The 22,743-nt window shown below is 47.0% G+C and overlaps 1 protein-coding gene across 1 annotated transcript in view; it reads right to left on the reverse strand.

The window, feature by feature from the left end:
* TMEM163 (transmembrane protein 163) overlaps positions 1 to 22,743 on the reverse strand; it is a 206,080-nt gene that overhangs the window by 11,445 nt on the left and 171,892 nt on the right. The window contains exon 6 of the mRNA XM_083153815.1: positions 9,412 to 9,523. Within this exon, the coding sequence (XP_083009941.1) occupies positions 9,412 to 9,523 (112 nt within the window). The remainder of the gene's footprint in view (positions 1 to 9,411; positions 9,524 to 22,743) is intronic.

The following is a 22,743-nucleotide window of genomic DNA, read 5'->3' on the forward strand; positions in this document are numbered from 1 at the left end:
ACACAGTCCGTGCTGCAAACGTTTATTCTAAATGAGAACCTTCACATTATCCTAACATTAATCCGGACAAAAATGTGTACATTAAATAAGAATGCTTGGCCTAATTTAAGACTAATTATGAACACAGTTCATGATCTGTGATTTGCTTCTGAACAAACCCTCACACAAAACTAATCTGTACCTCCCAAACTTGCACTGCTGTCAACCCTTTCAAATATTTAGGTTTACTGACTGCATGTATTGTTTACTGACACATTATTGTTATATAAAAACTTTCTTTTTTAATTTCTGACAGGTGTACATTTTCTTCAGTTTTCTATCAGTTAATTTACTTGCGGTTGGTAATGCTGGCCCCAAGGTATGAATAAATGACTTCCTACTCCCCATGCAATGTAAGTGCTTAGCGAAATTAGACTCAATGGTTTCAGAAATCCCCAGAACTCCCTTCTTTACGTGCTGCATATTTTACATGCATTAGTATGCTGGAAGCAACAGCCAGTCTTGTTCTGTAAGTAGAGACAATGACACAGCAATGTTTCTCTTGTTATGTATTCTGCCTGTATATTTCAGGCAGACGTAAACTATAAAATGTACCATCGGAAGTTATAAGCTCTCTGTACTGCATTCGTATTCTTTATTGCATATCAATATTTAATTAGAGTTAGCAATTGTAATTTCCCAAATAATTATGAAGATGGCTCCGTGGTATGCATGGGCACTGCCCTTTTGGCACTGAAAGGGTTTAATTTAATGGGTAGTTCCACTGTAAAATAATTTAAAAAATCTAAACAAAATCAAGTTATTATATTCCAAAAGTGTCACTGTTGAGTAAAACCACTCAACACAATGCAGCTGCAGTAGGACTCATATTGGCAGTGGCGTACCTAGATAACTGTAGGCCCCATAGCAAAAGTTTGTAAGGGCCCCCTATTTAGCAACTGATGGTGATAAATGTATGTAAAACATATTACTTACACAGCAAAGATATGGGCCCCCTTCAGCTCTGGGCCCCATAGCAGCTGCACCCCTTGCACCTATGGTAGTTACGCCCTTGCATATTGGAAATTACTGGTCTTCAAATAGCAATAAACATAGGAGAAGTCAATGAAGTCCAGTGGTTGATTCGGGGGGGGGGGGGGGGGGGGGCACCCGGCCCCTGATACAGTCCACAGATATCATTGTTACACAGAACTCGGACTGGGCTGCAGCTTGATTAAGGCTTTCTGAAGCCCTAGGCTAGCATACACATATGCACAAATCCTGTATCTATCTACGCAAGAAACATATTTGGTGCCAATTTATTTTTGTTACATTTTACTTTTTGTCTGAGTTTTCCGCTTTGAATTTTTCTTCATGGTATGGCGTCTTTACTCCAAAATCGAGGGTAGATCCAATATCAATGTTGTGGGAAAACTGCCATTTTATGTGGTTTACTGTAGTCAATGCACAATGCCATGGGGTTGCTATGTGCCAGTATGGTGATGGAATACTCCGTTCTTGGGAAGACTCGCCCACTGTTTTGCGCATCTGTGGGAGCCAAGAGAGATTCGGGAATATCCCAGACATTCCAGGACAGTAGGCAAGTATGGCTGGGTACACCCTTATAAGGTCGGAGCTGCAACCCACAGACTGCAGCTGCCGCTGGGTTTAGCCGTAAGTTACATGTGAGGAGAATTATCAAAGGTTGCAGAGATACTGTAGATGAAGTAGAGAGGTAAAGTACCCACCAGTCAGCTCATAACTGTAATTGGTTGGTTGGTACTTTGTATCTTGCTGCAAACTTTGATAAATCTTTTATATGAGAACTGCAGGTAGTTCCACTCAACATTGCCTATGCCTCCATTTTATTCTTCAGCTGCCACCTCAGTGGCATCACACCAATCCCGACACCCTAGGCTCAGCGGCTGATTTAGACCTCATGGGGCCCTAGGCAAGATATTAGTTTGGGGCCCTCCTCCCTCCAACCATCCATAGCACTATATTTTTGATGCTGATTGCAGCCGGCATCGATAGAGTACCTAGGCGCGTACACAGTTTACAGATAAATGCTCAGCTGCGTAAACATCGTATTGCGTCTAATCTGAATCAGGCTCTAGGTCTTTTGGAAGTAGGCTTAATACCAGTCACACTAAACTGCCTGCCCGCTTTACTTAACATTTTAACATTTTGTATCCTAAGAGCATCAAAGGGACTTTGGGAGTGTGGGCAGGTACATGTGATGTCATAAGGTCACGTGTTAATCATGCAATGCTCCTCTCGGAACATTTTGGAAGGCCAAGATATCTTTATGGGGATCCTATGGACCTGCTGGTCCTAGGCAGGTGCCTATGTTGCCTTTTGGAATATCTGCCTCTGCCTAGGCTGCAGGCTAATGGTATGTCAGGCACTGATTCTGGGCGGATTCAACCACTTCGGTGGTATGGCCGGAAATTTTCCAGGCTCAGCTTTGCTGCTGCAGCAAGCTGTCCCGGAAAATTTCCGGGCATACCACCAGTAGCTAGGTGTTGCCCAGTGGTGCCTCCAGCTGTGCACCACTGGCACACCAAATCTAGCTGCACCCTCTCATTGCCCCCCCCCCCCCCGTTGCTCCCCCGCTCACCACCGCGCTCTGGCGATCGTAAACCATTCGCAATTCATCAGTGACCAGGTGACAGGCCCCACTTGGGGAGGTTCGGGGTGGCTCGGAAGGGAATCGGGAGCGTTTGGGTTCCCGAGTCCCTCCGAGCTGCCCGAACCACCCCGATCGTGGCCTGCCACCTGGTCACTGCTGCGGTGTGAACGGTGGCGGGGAGCTCTGGCATAATATCGCAAAAGGGCGGAGGTTAGGTACAGGGGGGGAGCGATAGGAGGGGGGGTCGTGACTGGTTGCTGCCCTTGCATGGTGAGTATATTGCTGGGGCAGGACAAACCTGCCCTGGTAGGTTTGTCCTGCCCCAGCAAATCCCACCACTCAAGGGGTTAATACAGAAATATATAGCTGAGCCAGGATGCACCAACTCCTGTCTCTCACTCTGCCTGCACATTTTACATTTCCCTCCTACAATCTGACATGGTTTTGCTCCCACCTGGATTTACTCCTAGCTATAGATGAGAGCATGTAGCATGCATTAATAACAATGTTAAAATACATCAACTGTACAAATCACTTTTGTTACATGAAGAGCCTTGTACATTTTCTGTACCAGGCATAAGTATAAATGGTAGGATTAAATAATCCTGTGTAATATGTTGCATTATGTCCAGAAGGGAATCTCATGGCCCTCAGCACACAAACTGCTTTTATTTCAGCTAGAAATAATTCCTGTCTGCCTAGCATAACAGCTTCAGCTATTCCTATGTGGTTTGCGCTTGTTCCCCATCCATTATCAAAGTGTGAGCTCGTAGCTGTGGCTGAGCACAAATTATATTAGTTGTGGTGGAGCATCTGCTGGCTGGAGAGGGAACAGCGTCTATCCCTGCTTATAATTGCATCTGGCTAGAGGGTACTCGTTCTGCAGGCAAAGTTTCTGCACCTGAACTCTTAACTCTTTCATCATCATATGTACGAGTCCTAAATTACCCAAATACAGTTCATCTGAATCATATCTGGTTAACGGAACGGAATTCCAGAAATCCATTAACCAGTGGTGCAAGTATGCAGGTACGCTCAAATATGGCATCCCCTTAAGAGTGTCATGAACCTGACTTGGTTCACAGTTATTTCCTGAGGTTTCTATGCCTGTTTGTTTCCTAGCTGCTGCTGTTGCAGCTGCTCTGCATTTTCAGTGATTAGAACTCCTGTGAAGCTCCCTGAGTTCAGCACCAGTCACATGGTCCCAGGTAACTCAAGGCATACTTCCTGGTTCTGTCTGCTGCTGCAAGCTGCAGACAATCAAGCAATCACCTGGAGGAATATAAGCCAGCTTCCCAGAGTCCTCCTTGCCTTGAACAAATGTTCTTTCTGCTTCCTGTGTGGTTACCCCAGAGACAGAGAATTCCAAGGCTCCTGGCTATCCAGTCTCCAGCGATACCTTCTCCTAGTGTCCTGCTGCTACTTACCTGGTTCCGTTCATCTCCAGAGACTCCTGCTAATTCCATCACTGCGGTTGAGTGAGCAAGTTATCCCCCGCAGAGGATACCGCTGGCACTGGCTAGCAAATCCCCACTAGCTCCTAGGCTAGACCCCTTGGCTCCCAGGCCAAACTACCTTCAAACCCATCAGTGACTTTTTACCATCACACTCCTGATCTGTCGACAGGCACTGTCTACCTCACAGTCGATACTCAGCTTCTGCCGTCTATCCCTGACTAACACCTGTGTCATCCCTGACGTCCATCAGTTGCTGCATCCCAGTATTGTCACATTATCGTCTGTTGTCGACATCCTGTGTCAACTGTTCTCCAAAGTGCCTCCAGAGACTCCGACATTCTCTCCTGGTTATCGACATCATAGACCAACGACTCCCAGGTCGTCATCACCGGCTCCCAGGCCATCCCGCAGCTCCCAGGCTGCCAACTACAACCCCGGCTCCCAGGCCGCCTCGCAGCTCCCAGGCTGCAAACTACAACCTCGGCTCCCAGGCCGCCCCAGTGATCCCCAGTGTCGGCTTCCAGGCCGCTCCAGCGATCTCCAGTGATCCTCAAGTATTCCCCAGCGATCTCCAGTACTCCCTGTGTTCACCCTCGTGTCTTCTCCGGCTCTCAGGCCGCATCCCGTGGTACTCAGTCCCCTATACTGTGAACTGTCTGTTATATGCATCCCTCCGTACCCTCCGTGTTGCTGTCAAGCATTCAGTGCCATCGGTCACCATCGATGGTTTAAGTAACCCTCAACATCATTGCTCTAGAGACCCCAGAGTATCTAACACTGCAAAAGCCACAGAGGAACCTGGGCAGAGGGCCGCGACCTGGTCGGCAGTTGCAGCTAAGTCCATATCCCCTTGCGGGGGTCCCTGGTGAATACCATTGTCGGCTTAGACCCCGCGCCTCTGCTTTAGGTCTCAGCCAATCCTCTGTCCCCCCAGCAGGTCATCTTCCTCGATCCACCGTGCATGAGTTCCGACTACCTCAAACCTCCTTCGTCCTGCTACCCAGCGCCCTCCACTGGTCCACCACGGTCACAGCCGGGAACACAAGGAACCCCGGTTCTGACAAAGAGTTTGTACCACCAGCTGCACACTTTGCACCAGTATCATTACCACAATTATGGGTAATTATGTCAAAAGCTGGCGATACCCCATAGAAGCCTATGGGCTTCTTACCGCGGCCCACCACCGCCCTGTATGAACCCCCACCGACCCCCCCCCCCCCCCTCACCTGTGTCAGTGATCTCCTCCTCCCTGCACTGTACATCCCCTTCCAGGTGCAGGGAGGAGGAGGCGGAGCTAGCCTCGCAGCAGCAGCCGGGTAGGAGGAGCCGGTGGGGACCCGCTCACCCTCCGCCGGCTGCTTCACAAGGGGCAGCTCTTACCGAAAGAGCTGCCCTTTCCAATGCTAATTGCATATGTTAGAGCATATGCGAGTAGTATCGCTGCTGTAGCCGGTGGAGGGGGGCGAAGTGGGGTGGTGGATGTTACTGCATCCCGCCCATTGTCAGCCAGAGTATCTATAAAAGAAAAAATTATACTATTTACTTTCTCAGTACATGAGCACAGTGTTTAACAAGACGCAGCAAGTAGCCATGATTTACCCTGATAACAACAAGATTTCTATTAGTTCTATCTGTCTCAAGCCTCCTAACATTGACCCATTTCATAAGGGACAAAATGCTCTGTTCTTGCAATTCCCTCTTAATTTATGATTGTTGTTACCTGTGGTGAACTAGTTATTTGACAAGAAATGTGTTTCGCCAGCATGTTGTCCCTCCTTGAGTTATTTCAGGAGGTTTGCTGTGTACATGGAGATAGTGATGTAAATAGTGGAGGCGGAATGTGCTAATTCAAAGTGGAGTCGAAGCTCAGAAACTGCCATTTTATGTGATTCACCACAGTTCTTGTATGCCTAAACACTGTGGCCTGCCAACACTCAGTGTCGTAGGGTGCAGCCATGGCACCCGGAGCAAGCTCATGTCACGGCGCCCCCCCCACCCCCCCCCCCCATATATACACAAACACACAAAGATTGAAGATTTGGAGTGCAAGGAACCAAAATATATGTTAATATAAAACATTAATGGAGGCCGCCCTCACAAATAAATATATAAAATACACTCTATATATACTGTAGCTCCTATACCTGACCCCCTCACTGTCCAGCCTGTTGGCAGCTCCAGTTCAACCCCCCAGAGAGCCGAGGTCGGACAGACGGGCGGGCGGCCGATGTACGGAGTGAGCAGCGATGACTCACTCCATGGCGATTGGGTGAAGAACAGACCGCCTGACTGGACCAGCTGTGTCCATCTACCTGCAGCCAGTGGCTGCTCTCGCAGTCCAGTAGCTGCAGCAGAAGGCAGCACTAGTCTGGGAGCAGATCTCAGTCCGGCAGCAGCTGCAGCTATGGGGGAGGGAGATAGACACAGCTGGTCCGGTCCAGCAGTCTGGTTTTCACACAATCCCCACTCTATGCTCTCCCTGGCTGGCACTCCGCACAGGACACAGCAGGGGGGCACCCTGCAAACCTTTGGCGCCCGGAGCATGAGCTCCGCAGGTGTCACCCTAGCTACGCCTCTGCCAACACTGTAGTCAATGCACAATGCTATGGGGTTGCAATGTGCCAGTATGCACCAAGTTCCAGATAGCAAACTTATCGGAGTAAACTCCTCAAACTCAGAAGTCCTTCATTCTCTAGGGACAGCTGTTATCAGAAGACCTGCCCCTGCCATTATTAGCCACAAACAGCATTAATACTGTAAATGACAGTATGCATGCAATTGAAATTGACAATGTACATAGCACTCTAAAGGCCCCCATACACTAGCCGATTTTGGTCAGATTTCAGCCAGATCAGTCAGATCTGGCCGAAATCGGACCAAAATCGGCTAGTTTTGATGTCCCCTCAGATCCGATGCGCGGTCCCGTGCGCATCGGATCTGCGTCGGGTGGTCGGACCTGCTGCACGTCCGACCACCCGACTTGGGACCTAGTGGGGCGGCGCGGCGGTGGAGGGAGCAGGGGGGGCTGGGGACGCTGCGGGGGACACAGGCGGCATAGAGCCGGGCAGGGGGAGCCGGCCGGGAGCTGTCAGTAATGAATTTAAAAAAAAAGCCCATACAATGAATGGGCGGCCTGTGATTGGCTGAGCGCTCTCTCAGCCAGTCAGCAATTGGCTGAGAGAGCGCTCAGCAGCCAATCACAGGCTGCCCATTCATTGTATGGGCTTTTTTTTTTTATTCATTACTGACAGCTCCCGGCCGGCTCCCCCTGCCCGGCTCTATGCCGCCTGTGTCCCCCGCAGCGTCCCCAGCCCCCCCTGCTCCCTCTACCGCCTCGCCGCACAGACGCTGTCCCCCGCAGCGTCCCCAGCAGCGGGGGACACAGACGTGTCCCCCGCAGCGTCCCCAGCCCCCCCTGCTCCCTCTACCGCCTCGCCGCACAGACGCTGTCCCCCGCAGCGTCCCTAGCAGCGGGGGACACAGACGTGTCCCCCGCAGCGTCCCCAGCCCCCCCTGCTCCCTCTACCGCCTCGCCGCACAAACGCTGTCCCCCGCAGCGTCCCCAGCAGCGGGGAACACAGACGTGTCCCCCGCAGCGTCCCCAGCCCCCCTGCTCCCACCTCTGTAGCCCCCCCCCCCCCTGCTCCCCGGGTTTTTTACATGTGATAAATCGAGACGATTTATCACATGTAAAAAATGGCACATCAAGTGCCAATCTAATCAAGCTCCCCCGGGGAGCAGCCGGGGAAGCTCAGGGGGAAGTCGGGGGCGACTTGTCCTAAGGACAAGTCGCCCTAGTGTATGGGGGCCTTAAAGCCTCGTATACACTGTTGAGGTTATTCTGGTTGACTCGCACGGCCGCCCGCACCAAAATAAGGGCCTATGCGATAATGGTAACAAAATGATCATTCATATTGTTCAGTGTCTATGAACGATAACAATGCGCACTCCCGGGGTTGTAACTTGTTATCTACCTCCTTTCTCATCTGTACAGGCAGTCCAATTTAGCCTATGTTGTTTATGACTATTTACACATAGCTCAGTGTGTATGAACGATGAAGATAAAGATACATTTTTCATAAAACAACATTATTAATGGTAAAGCAAACTTGTCCTTATCTTTTGAAATTATTTGGTGTGGAAGCTCTATATCGCCCATTCTGTAGTTTTAGGGAGTTCAATGGAAATCGTTAAAGATATCGTTAGCTGCCTCATGCCTTATAGGGTTTATTAAGCTTTTAGGCCCATACACACTAATCGATATACCTGGTGGGGTGCCAGCATTGGCAAGTGCATACACACTTGTCGAATTGTTATATATAATGATATAAATAAAATAATATAACTAAAATAATATAAAAATAATAAAATAATATAATTATTTACTTTAATAAATGCATGAACACTTCTGCAATACTATCACGGCAGAGTGGAAAATGATAATTTACCGTGCCTATCCAGGATCTCTCAGTGTGATTTTTTTTTTTGTTACAGTGTGTTACTGTGATTTTATCGCCATGAAAAGCAACAAGATAAAACCTCAGTCCAAGGGGTGTACACACGGTGCGCTATACTTTCTATTCGATCGAATCAGGATCAAAAAGCATGGTGCCATGTACACATTCAATTTAGACTATATTTATATAATATATATATAGATATAGCCTATAATCTATTTTTCTATGCGATTTCAAAACCGTTGGGCCGCGTATTGGGATCAAATCGAAAGCGTTCCATTTCAATTCAATTTTGCTTATATAATCAATATCGAATATAAAAATAGAGTATATTGAACAGTATACTGCTGGGGTAAAGGACCTGTTGATACATTGAAAAAACAGGCCCCTTAGTGGAAATACATCTAAGGGGGGGGGGGGTGTCGGGTGTAGTATGGCACTCCGACAGTCAGGATTCCGACGGTCAGTATACCGATATCGGAATCCAATCTGCCAATACTTTCACAGGGGGCGAGCACAGGTTCTATTCTCCCTCTATGGGGGTCGTGGACCCCAAGGCAGAATAGCCCCTGTCAGTAGGGGTCCCGACTGTCGCGCATTTAACAGTCGGTATTCCGATGTCGTTATCTGAACGTCAGAACCAGACTGTCGGAGCGTCATCCGGCACCCAGAGGGGTCTATATCAGTAAGTCAGCGAGAAGTCTAAATTTGAATGGGATAGTCTGGAGCTAATTTGTATGCGGAAAGTAATAAATTCATTCAGAGTTAATGGGCTTGTAAGATATTCCATGTAACCAAACTGATTATTTTGTCCACTAAATGGAACTAGTACAATCCTTGGGAAGAAGACATATAGAGACACTAAACCCCCCCTTCTGCTACTCACCATCGGTGATCAGCGCTCGACTTGTCAGCACTTTGCCCAACATGAATTTCACAGCTGCTAGCAGGGAGCACAAGATTCCACTTAAAATGGAAACACTAAAGAGAAAGTCATCCTGCAAGACAAGAGGATAGTGTTAATAATGTCCATGGCGGTAGAGAGCCGTAAGTATACAAAAGTGGTGTACAGACAGTACTTAGGGTGCGTTAATAATGTCCATGGCAGTACAGAGCAGTAAGCAAACAAAGGGCCTTATTCGAGTTCACTCTTTCTGACAAAATCCTTCTTAGATGGACAAAACCATGTGCACTGCAGGGGGGCAGATGTAACATGTACAGATAGAAATAGATTTGGTGATTTCTTGGTGATTCTTTGCAGGGTAAATACTGGCTGCTTTATTTTAACACTGCAATATAGATCTCACTTTGAAGTAAAACCCCACCCAAATCTAATTAGATCTGCACAAGTTACATCTGCCCCCCTGCAGTGCACATGGTTTTTTCCATCTAAGAAGGATTTTGTCTGAAAGAGTGAACTCGAATAAGGCCCAAAGTGTGGTACAGTACTTATCTTACCTGATATTCCCGTTAAATTAACAGGAGTGCTTGTACAATGAAATATCGCATAGCATTGCACGCCACGCTTCGGGTTGGCGTTGATAGTGGAGGTGGCGTTGACAATGGGGGTGCATTTAACATTGTAAGCACCCATCAGGGTGCTTGTACAATTAAAAATCGAATCGCATGCCGCTATATTGCATGTGATGTGATGTGATGCAATTGTATACGATCAAAATCGGGGGCACCGTGCTAGGAAACAAGTACCGTTTTTTGCCCCTCTTTCACCTCTGAAGGAGGCACCTATCCTTTCAGCCTTCCTGTAAGCTGAGATTTTATGTGTCCCCGGTTAGAGATGGCTTTGTCGACCCTTATTACTATTCACCTCACAGATCTGGATCTCAATTTATTCACACTACAGATCCGCATTAAGCAGGAGTGCCGAGCATAATATATCCCTGCACTCTCATGTCCCTGCCTTGATTCTTACTGACACTCTAATAACAGGGACTTGTTAATATGCACAAAGGATGAAGTACTAATTTGCACCAATATATCAAACTCAGCGATTAGCATATATATTAAATTATCCATGTTTAGGCACCAGATTGTTATATAAATGCTTAAACCAACACAAATGTGTTGATCTTCGGTCCTCTCATCGCTATTCCTGTCACATGAGCAAATAGTTTTTTGCTTTCCTTCCCTAATCAAGATCTGGGGGGTTATTCTAGTTCACTCTTTCTGACAAAATCCTTCTTAGATGGACAAAACCATGTGCACTGCAGGTGGGGCAGATGTTACTTGTGCAGAGAGAATTCGATTTGGGTGGGGTTTTACTTCAAAGTGAGATCTATAGTGCAGTGTAAAAATAAGGCAGCCAGTATTTGCCCTGCACAGAAACAAAATAACTCATCCAAATCTAATTCTCTCTGCACATTTTACATCTGTCCCCCTGCAGTGCACATGGTTTTGTCCATCTAAGAAGGATTTTGTCAGAAAGAGTGAACTAGAATAACCCCCATGGTGTGTATCCGATATCAAGCCGTCGTCATTGTCTCTGTTATGTTAATATTTTTATCACTGCCGAATCTGCCTTTTACCAAATACCAATTATTGTTCGTACATGTTTACTGGGTTGTGTCTTTATTGTGCCCACTCTGCCCAGAAGCAGCTATTGGGCAGATTTACTATTTTGCTGCAATAGTAAAGATTTTCTTGCGCAACTTCTCGCAGTAACAATATACAGTACTGGCTGTTTCACAGGTGTCATGGGAACTTCAGACACAGCTAGTTAGGGTCATTGGGTTAAGTCTGGGGTAGCCAACCCTAGTCCTCGAGACAGAGGCGTAACTAGAACTTTGTGGACCCCATAGCAAAATTTATAATGGGGCCCCCCCTAACTCCGGTCTCTACTAAAACACACCGTTTGTGACCATCATTAGTCGAAACAGTAACAATGTGCCCCTCCAATACATACTTTAAAAATAAAGAATGCACACATTATATAAGAAGGTGTGTGGCCTCGCCTCAAAGGGTAATGCCCCTCACACATTATGTGACACACCGCAATGCCATTAAACATTACACGACCCACCGCAAAGCCCATTACACATTATGCGACCCACCCTAAAGCCCAATACACATTATGCGACACACCGCAAAGCCCAATACACATTATGCGACACACCACAAAGCCCATTACACATTGCACGACCCACCCCAAAGCCCAATACACATTATGCGACACACCGCAAAGCCCAATACACATTATGCGACACACCGCAAAGCCCAATACACATTATGCGACACACCGCAAAGCCCAATACACATTATGCGACACACCGCAAAGCCCAATACACATTAAGCGACACGGCAAAGCCCAATACACATTAAGCGACACACCGCAATGCCCAATACACATTACGCGTCACACCGCAAAGCCCAATACACATTCCGCGCCACACCGCAAAGCCCAATACACATTATGCGACACACCGCAAAGCCCAATACACATTATGCGACACACCGCAATGCCCAATACACATTACGCGTCAAGCCGCTAAGCCCAATACACATTACGCGCCACACCGCAAAGCCCAATACACATTACGCGACACACCGCAAAGCCCATTACACATTAAGCGATACAACGCAAAGCTCAATACACATTACGCCACACACAGCAAAGCCCATTACGCGACACACCGCAAAGCCCAATACACATTACGCGTCACACCGCAAGGCCCATTACACATTACGCATCACACCGCAAAGCCCAATACACATTACGCGACACACCGCAAGGCCCATTACACATTACGCATCACACCGCAAAGCCCAATACACATTACACGTCACACCGCAAAGCCCAATACACATTACGCGACACACCGCAAAGCCCATTACACATTAAGCGATACAACGCAAAGCCCAATACACATTACGCCACACACCGCAAAGCCCATTACACGACACTCCACAAAGCCCAATACACATTAAGCGACACACCGCAAGGCCCATTACACATTACGCGACGCACCACAAAGCCCATTACACGACACACCACAAAGCCCAATACACATTACCCGACACACCGCAAGGCCCATTACACATTATGTGACGCACCGCAAAGCCCAATAAACATTACGCGACACACCACAAGGCCCATTAAACATTACGCATCACACCGCAAAGCCCAATACACATTACGCGTCACACCGCAAAGCCCAATACACATTCCGCGCCACACCGCAAAGCCCAATACACATTATGCGACACACCGCAAAGCCCAATACACATTATGCGACACACCGCAAAGCCCATTACACATTAAGCGATACAACGCAAAGCTCAATACACATTACGCCACACACCGCAAAGCACATTACGCGACACACCGCAAAGCCCAATACACATTACGCGACACACCGCTAGGCCCATTACACATTACGCATCACACCGCAAAGCCCAATACACATTACGCGTCACACCGCAAAGCCCAATACACATTAAGCGACACACCGCAAGGCCCATTACACATTACGCATCACACCGCAAAGCCCAATACACATTACGCATCACACCGCAAAGCCCAATGCACATTACGCGACACACCGCAAAGCCCATTACACATTAAGCGATACAACGCAAAGCCCAATACACATTACGCCACACACCGCAAAGCCCATTACGCGACACACCACAAAGCCCAATACACATTAAGCGACACACCGCAAGGCCCATTACACATTATGCGACGCACCACAAAGCCCATTACACGACACACCACAAAGCCCAATACACATTACCCGACACACCGCAAGGCCCATTACACATTATGCGACGCACCGCAAAGCCCAATAAACATTACGCGACACACCACAAGGCCCATTACACATTACGCATCACACCGCAAAGCCCAATACACATTACGCGTCACACCGCAAAGCCCAATACACATTCCGCACCACACCGCAAAGCCCAATACACATTATGCGACACACCGCAAAGCCCAATACACATTATGCGACACACCGCAATGCCCAATACACATTACGCGTCAAGCCGCAAAGCCCAATACACATTACGTGCCACACCGCAAAGCCCAATACACATTACGCGACACACCGCAAAGCCCATTACACATTAAGCGATACAACGCAAAGCTCAATACACATTACGCCACACACCGCAAAGCCCATTACGCGACACACCGCAAAGCCCAATACACATTACGCGACACACCGCAAGGCCCATTACACATTACGCATCACACCGCAAAGCCCAATACACATTACGCGTCACACCGCAAAGCCCAATACACATTACGCGACACACCGCAAAGCCCATTACACATTAAGCGATACAACGCAAAGCCCAATACACATTACGCCACACACCGCAAAGCCCATTACGCGACACACCACAAAGCCCAATACACATTAAGCGACACACCGCAAGGCCCATTACACATTACGCGACGCACCACAAAGCCCATTACACGACACACCACAAAGCCCAATACACATTACCCGACACACCGCAAGGCCCATTACACATTATGCGACGCACCGCAAAGCCCAATAAACATTACGCGACACACCACAAGGCCCATTACAGATTACGCATCACACCGCAAAGCCCAATACACATTACGCGTCACACCGCAAAGCCCAATACACATTACGCGACACACCGCAAAGCCCATTACACATTAAGCGATACAACGCAAAGCCCAATACACATTACGCCACACACCGCAAAGCCCATTACGCGACACACCACAAAGCCCAATACACATTAAGCGACACACCGCAAGGCCCATTACACATTACGCGACGCACCACAAAGCCCAATACACATTACGCCACACACCGCAAAGACCATTACGCGACACACCACAAAGCCCAATACACATTACCCGACACACCGCAAGGCCCATTACACATTATGCGACGCACCGCAAAGCCCAATACACATTACGCGACACACCACAAGGTCCATTACACATTACGCAATGCACCGCAAATCCCAATACACATTACGCGACAATTACAAACTTATCAATATACTTTCTTATTCTGTCCCACGCTGCTCCTCTCTGCATCACAGGTGCTGGAGTATAAGAGATCTGCGCACTGTCGCCGTACTGTTGGGTATGGGGGGGGGGGCGCTGCTACTCCCCCCTAGTACTGTCTGCTCTAGCCTTAAGCAGCGCTGCGGCATTTTGAATTTGCCGCTCTCCTGAAGTACATCACAGCTCACGGATCAGCAGCCAATCAGCCTGCTGATCTGTGAGCAGTGATTAGTTCACGGACAGCGGCAGATTTCAAATGCTGCTGCGCTATCACTATAAGTTTGTTTCACTGGTGGGGGGCACGGGGAGTTTTGCCGGGGACCGCAGAGGGTGTAAACGGTAGGGAGTGTATCAGCGGCAGCGTGAGGCTAGGGGAGGTGGTGGATGTGGTGAGCGGCTGTGCGTCTCTAAACACAGCCACTGACCACCATACTTCACTGCCAGGCAGGATTCCTCCCTCTGCCGCCCCGAACTGTCAGTCCCCACTGCCTGCGTCAGTGTGCCAGAGCTAGGCAGTAGGCAGCAGCGCAGCAGACAATCTCTCCCACACACAGTTTCTTCCGGACTCGTGTCCCGCCCCCCGCTCAGCTTCTTGTTTCCCTCCAGCTAGCAGCTTCACACAGGCAGTTGCGGCAGTCGCGGCTCAAAGAATAATAAAATATCTTAGCACAGTGGAGGAGTGCTAGCTGTCCATCGGGCCGCCGGGCCCCATAGCAGCCGCACCCCCTGCACCCTCGGTAGTTCCGCCACTGCCTAGAGAGCTACCAACAGTGCATGTTTTGCAGGTCTCCTCACAGAATCACAAGTGAGCTAATTAGCTCCATCTGTGGATCTTTTAAAGTGTGTCAGTGATTAATGAGTGCAGCTGTGCAGCAGCTAGGTTGTCTGGAAAATGTGAACTGTTGGTAGCTCTCGAGGGCTAGGGTTGGCTACCACTGGGTTAAGTCATATTAGGCTGACATGCATTGGGTCGACCACTGAATGTAGACATGGCGTAGGTCGACAAGCATTAGGTTAACAATGGGAAGGTCAGCAGTTGAAAGGTCAACATGAGTTTTTCAAATGTTTTCGTTCCAAATGTCGACAGTCAACATAGACACAGTCACAGTGTACCGCGTCCCCTTGCATGGCTCCCTGTGCTCGGCACACTATTTTATTCTCCCAACACACTGTAGTGGATGGTAGGGCATGAAATACTGCCTGTTGGCACATGTCAGAGACAAAACACGTGAAAACTCATGTTCATCTACCCATTGTCAATCTAATGCTTGTGTCGACCTTCCAACCCCGTCGACCTTAGCATGTCATGTGACACAAGTCTTATGGTACCACCAGACACATCCAGCCAGCAACATGCACCTGATATCTAGACCAAGGTTGCCTACCTGACCCTCTCCTTCAGGGAGAAAAAGCTCTGCTCCTGGGCTTCCCTGGTAATGTATGATTGCCAGCACCTGTGGGGAGCTAGGTAATGGCCTTTCACCACATAAGTCCAGGAACAGAGCATTTTCTCCCTGAAGGAGAGGGTCAGGTAGGCAACCCTGATCTAGGGATGGCCATTGACCATCGCTGAATCAAAATCATTGATGGTTTATGGCCGATGTTGAATACTTTTGTCATCGATGGGGGAGAACCAGATGGTTTCCCTACATCGATAGCACAGCAAAACCAATGTTTTGCTGTATTTTTTTTCAAATTGTGGGGATACGTAACATATCTCCGCCCCCCGACACCCACAAAGCCCCGCCCATGTATTTTGATCACTCACACAAAATAGATGACCATTGATATGTAAAACTATCGATGGTCATCCATTGCATAGTTTTACACTATAGATGGCCATGTGCACTTTTGCCATCAATGGCAACCATCGATGGCAAAGGCACCGATGGCCATCCCTACCCTAATCTAGACACAGCCAGTCAGTAACACAAGAGTTACAGAAGCACCTGACATAGCCAGCCAAAAGTTTCATTGGGCCCTCAGACACTGACAGTTATTCAAATTTCATTGGACCTCCAAAAACAGTGTACCAGTAACAGAAATTTCCTGACACCATGAGGCAGTCACCCAGTAACACAATTCTTATAGGACCACCAGACAAATCAAGTCAACAACTCAAGTCTCATAGGACCACCAGACACAACCAGCCCAAAATACAAGTCTTAAAGGAATAACAGACACTGGGCCTAATTCAGTACTCAATGTAGTTGTGCGAAAGAAATAGCAGCAGGTGCAGTGCTCCAGGGCCCCTGAGGAATAAGGGGACCACTGCTGCCCCTCTCACACTCTTCCTTTCGACCACTCTGCCTCTCCCTGTCACCCTCTGCCTCTCCCTGTCACCCACTCCCGTGTTGCATATTGTGAACTTGCGTTGGGTTGGAGGAGGGGGACCCAAATTATATATTTGCACCTGGGCCCACCACCCACAAGTTTTGCCACTGGTTGAGAGTTTCAGGTCCAGACATGGTTACACAGATTTGCAGGCGGTTCCCTGCTTCATTCATAATACATTCATGGATTAAGTGAGGTAATTTCAAGCGAGCAATAGTAATTACATTGGTGAATTAAATTCTACAGTAATTCCATTCTCTCAGGATTTACTATTTATTTAGAGAACTGAGTGCCCGGCTCCAAGGAGGAATACAGTGTACAAACGATTATGAGAAATTCCCAGGGTAATGTCCAAAACAGCAGTACAACAACCATAAACACAAACCGCTTGAAGCTACAATTCTGCATTGAAACAATAGTAGCCAGTCATTTATTTGTTTTGTGAGGTTGTTTACAAAGTGTAAAACATTTCCCTGTAAAAAAGCTCTCCTAAAGCAGAATAAATCAAACAGTATGTTTGGTGATAACCTTTTTTTGTTTTAATTAAAAGTTTGGCATTGAATTTATTAGGTCCTTTTGATTTTAGTATATTATTGTATTAGGTTCATTTGGCACATATTTATATGTAGTTCATAGTGTTCATTCTAGCACTTGCCATCTTTGAAAACCCATGCAGTTCCTCTTCCCTGCCTGGGGTGTAGCTGTCTGCTGTAGTGCTTCTAGCACAGTGTGGTCTGTATCAGCACTGATCATGTATTTTTTCCCCTCCAACAATGTAAATGATGGTTTTGTAACTGGAAAAGAAATTGTGAGCATAATCAAAAGCTGGGTATACACTGCACGACATTTTAAACGATTTTGCAAGATTCTGATGGTCGGAATGATAAAATACAGTGTGTACTCACAGTGTTGCTGACAATGTGTGCTACATGCAAGACAATAGAGGATTGTTCATCATGGCCTTCGCTCAACTTTCTGATGCCAGAACCCTGATGGGTCCTGTCACTAACAAGGTCACCGGTTACACTTATTGTTTAGTGTGTTCATGGCTTAAGAATTTTACTATCAAAAAGTCAACTGCAGGTGACATACTATAATCTGTCTCTAACGCTTGTCCCTTTTCCTCATCCGTTTGGTTTAAGGCCCCCATACACTGGTTCGACTTGTCTGAGGCACAAGTTAGACGAGATTTCCCTTGAACTTCCTGGCAGCTCCCCAGGAGTGCTGGCATCCGATTCAGCACTTAATGTGCCATTTTTACATGCGATATATCGCATGCAATAAATCATGTGTAAAAGAACTCCCGGGGAGCTGCCGAGGAGGTTCAAGGGAAATCAGATGCAATACATTGTGGGTGTTAAAAGCACCCACGATGTGCACCCTACGACTGCACATAAGATTGATCTTGTTCATCCTCCCGAACTGATGGGCACAGGACCACGCATTGGATGGGATGTCAAACACATGTGATTTTAATTTGAATGATGGGACACAGTTGGCAGGTGCCTGAAGGGACACGTGTTCCATGTTTGAGAGAAACCACCATATAGGTAAGGCATTCCTATATGGTGGTTTCTTTGTAATATGGAACATGTGTCCCTTCCAGCTCCCTCTGTCCCTACAGCCACATGCCCCTTGTGCCTTGCGTCTATTCAGCCTCCAACCCCCCATGCTAACCACCTTCCAATTTACCTTCTTCTTAGAACCTGGGATGCGGGTGAAGTCGGAACTGCAAAGGCAGCTAGGCATGCATAGCAGCTCCCCCTGTGGTAATTTCCCCATCTCTACAAACACTATCTTATACGCATGTGTAGAATAGTGAATGCTGCCCAATCAGTGCTAAGCTACTTCTGCAGCAGCTGGCTCAAGCAGCATTCAATTGCTTTTACAAAAGGACATGTGGGCCATAAAGGTAAGCATTGGTGGCCACATGAAGCCCAGAGGCCACGAGTCTGTTTTACATTGTTCAATAAATATTAAACAAATAATAGTAATTTATCTGTTGTGTCCCGATAGGCCAGTCTGTGTGAGAATAGTAAGAGAGATGCAGCTTATAGAGACAACTACACCATCACTACTACCACTACTACCATTATTACTATCCTATCTTGAGACAGTTTGTACTGCCACAATCACACAAGTAGTGGTTTTCAGAAAGTGCAATGGGTAGTTAATACCACTTACGACACAAAAGGAAAAAACTAAAAGCTTTTCATTATTTGCCATGTCACGTATTCTTGCTTTACTTAAACTTTACTTTCATTTTTTAACCACTAAAATTCAAAATAAAAATGTTTAAATATGATATACAATTGACATCATCCATTGTCATGCTAAAATGCCCTCTCTATAGACAACTGATACTCCTCTCACCTCTTTATGACTGTGGCCGGTATTCAGTTACCCCGATCTATGATCGGGATAATTGTCTCGCTGCAGGGCTATTTAATGAGCCATGATAAGCCGACATGTGCCACGGTTTATCAGGGATTTTGTTTCTCCTGCCTCCAGCTTTTTCAAGTGGGAACACACAGGTTTAACTGAAACCTGTTTGCTTTCTGGCAAAATTTTAGATTCTTTTTGTGGCAAACAAATTAGATAGGCTGAAAAAAAGAACAGCAAATCATCGGGAAAATATGCAAAGAATGGCCGTCTTTCACACCCAATGATTTATTTTGCAACTGTCTGTGCATTTATGGGTGCTGGTACAGGTACAAAAAAAGAGTTATATACAATAATGTAAGTTTCTGTGACATCACTGGCCTTCCCTTCAGTATGAGGCAACCAGTCTATATGCTGGATTTCTTGAAAGTAAGGTGTCAGTCAGTTGTTTTTATGCTCAAATAGAGAACAAACCATCCCCATATGCACCTGGCTCCAGAGACAGAGATTCACGATGAACATAGTCAAGTACCAACATCCAGGGCCGGCGCCACCACTAGGCAAATCTAGGCATTTGCCTAGGGCGCCGGCCACTGGAGGGCGGCATTTTGTGCCACCCGGGTACCTGTCCTGCGGCGCTGTGTATTTAAATCTGTCGACGGAGGCAGCGGGGGTCCCTGCAGTCCATTAGAAATCACGAGCGCTATCCGCCGGGCTATGCGGAAGCGCTTCTAGTGTGAAAACTCTGGCAGCACGGCGCACGCTGATCTCAGCCAATCAGCGTGCTGCCAGAGTTTTCACACTAGAAGCGCTTCCGCATAGCCCGGCGGATAGCGCTCGTGATCTCTAATGGACTGCAGGGACCCCCGCTGCCTCCGCCGCCAGATTTAAATACACAGCGCCGCAGGACAGGTACCCCCCCCCCCCCCCGGCACCGGGGCGCCCCCACCCCGACTCGCCTGGGGCGCTCCGGTGCCTTACACCGGCCCTGCCAACATCCCAGTTATTTCATGTACATTATTCAACTCTGCAATACAAAAACAGCCTTTCATACAGTACATCAGAGACAGAACTCTGGGAGGCAATGGAGTCATCTGCCGCCGGGCTCCTGCTCTCAAGAGGGCACCTCTCCACCACTGCCCGTTTAAAACCATTAATTGAAAGCCATAAAATCGCTTCTGTGGCTGAGTTCTGAAATATATATTTCCTAACAGACTATATATTTTTTGAATAACGTGTGTGTGTGTGTGTATCGGGGGGGGGAGGATGGCACCAATAATAATTTTGCCTCCGGGCAACTGGGACAAACTTACGCCACTGCAGTACATACTACTGTAAACATCTCTTTAACCGCTATATTAAGAAAAAACAAAACTGCTAACTGGGTGAATTTCCAGACTCAAAAATCATTGAACATCTACATTAACCCATCTCTCTATCTTATTTGCAGCACAAATGTTTCAAGTTAGTAACTTACAATATTTATTACAAGAATGATTGCATTCACTTCAATCCACAGACTGATAAATCACTGTTTATATTTTGCCCGAAGTATAAATGGTTCTAAAAGGCCGGTTCCAGAAAAAAAGATTATTTTTTTTCCCTTTTAAATTGAACCGACATTATTCAACAGTAATGAGAAACAACAACAGATCCTTGATTAAATCCCACAGAATCATCAATCTTTAAATACCAGGCAGGCTCTGAAATTATGTCACAGTAACTCATTATTAATGGCTGCCAGGTTTAATAGGGATTCATTGTACGCTCGTCTGCCATTTTATTCATTCTCAGCTCTAGCAAAGTCAGCAGCCAAATCACTGGCATCGTCTCAGCCCAGTCATGTGATCTGGGTATTTAATTTCCTCCTTGGTTTTAATGTGCATTTTGGTGACCAGCTAATGAGTAGAGATTTACAGCGACACTTCTGTTATCACAACACATGTTTTCTCCTATTAATATAGAGATACAGGGGTGTCATAGAGTCATCTGATTTAGTACATCAATTTACTTGATGTACAGGCTTTTCTAGCATTTCATTCTTAACAGATTTTATTTTCTTCATTTTAGTAAGCTGAGTAATTAGTGTGGTTAGATAAAACCTCAGACATTATTTGTTGCTTTAAATTGGCTGAATCTTGGCTCAAAATCTTTAAATTATATTTTGCAGGGAAGGCAAAGTTTAAAGAAACTCAAACAATAAAAATTAGACATCTTGGAAATGTGTGTAATTAGCTGTGAGTGAACAGTTTCTGTCTTTGATCATTTAGTGGGGGCCGGGGCATTCAAATTATGTGGCATCAAGAAAGAATACATTTATACTTTTTTGAACAGAACTTACTTTATATTTTATACATACTTTTTTTTGTTTTTTTTTTTACTACTGTTGTACCATGGGCATTGGTCCATTATACAGTGGGGTAGCCCATGTGGGGTGCCTAACAGGGTCCCGACAGTCATTTACCCGACGTCGGGATCCTGACAGTCAAAACCCTGTCACACGAGGGCCCGACGGCCACCGGCTATTCTCCCTCGCGGGGTCCACGACCCCCATAGAGGGAGAATAGAATATAGCGCCACAAACTCACCATGCTGTCTGGGGGCCTTATTCTAGTTCACTCTTTTTGACAAAATTTGCAGAGAGAATTAGATTTGGGTGAGTTATTTTGTTTCTGTCCAGGGTAAATACAGGCTGCTTTATTTTTACACAGCAATATAGATCTCACTTTGAAGTAAAACCCCACCCAAATCTAATTATCTCTGCACAAGTAACATCTGCACCCCCCCCCCCCCCCTGCAGTGCACATGGTTTTGTCCATCTAAGTCAGAAAGTGTGAACTATAATAACCCCATGGGTCCGGCCAGTCGGGATCCCGACGTCGGGATAATGACTGTCGGGATCCCGACTGTCGGAACCCTATACCACACCCGCCTTTGTGTAGGGGCATAGTGTTTTCTGTGTCTCCTCCCGTAAAGTCACTAATTTGCACTGACCAGCACAGGGTTGCCATACTGTCCAGTGATTGGGACATTTGTCATGAGGGAGTTGTTGCACTGCTGTATAATGTGGTGTGCAGCATTAAAATGGCATTTAAAAATAAAAAAACAGCTATACCACTCTCTTTCGTTGAAGACCTCTGATGTTGGTGGGGTCAACGGTGAACATGTTAACCCAATATGACCGACATGTATTAGGCAAACAGGCAGTGGTGGACTGAGCTGCCCCTGGGGACACTACAATTGTAAAGCTCCAGGGCTGCTGGTTAACTGCAACTGAACATACCATTGGCATGGGGAAATACAAAACCCATTTAATCAGAACAGCTGGGAGTACTTTAATTTGTCTCTTGGCTACCTGTGCATGAATTGCCATTGCCAATGGAACCAATTGGGACAAGAGGATTATGGGAATCCCACTGTGGGGGCTGAGGGCTAGAGCTCCCCCTGCCGCTCTAGCCAGCCCCACTTCCTGCTTCCTACTTT

This window comes from Crinia signifera, chromosome 7 (assembly GCF_055691185.1).
Source record: "Crinia signifera chromosome 7, ASM5569118v1, whole genome shotgun sequence".
Taxonomy (NCBI): Eukaryota; Metazoa; Chordata; class Amphibia; order Anura; family Myobatrachidae; genus Crinia; species Crinia signifera.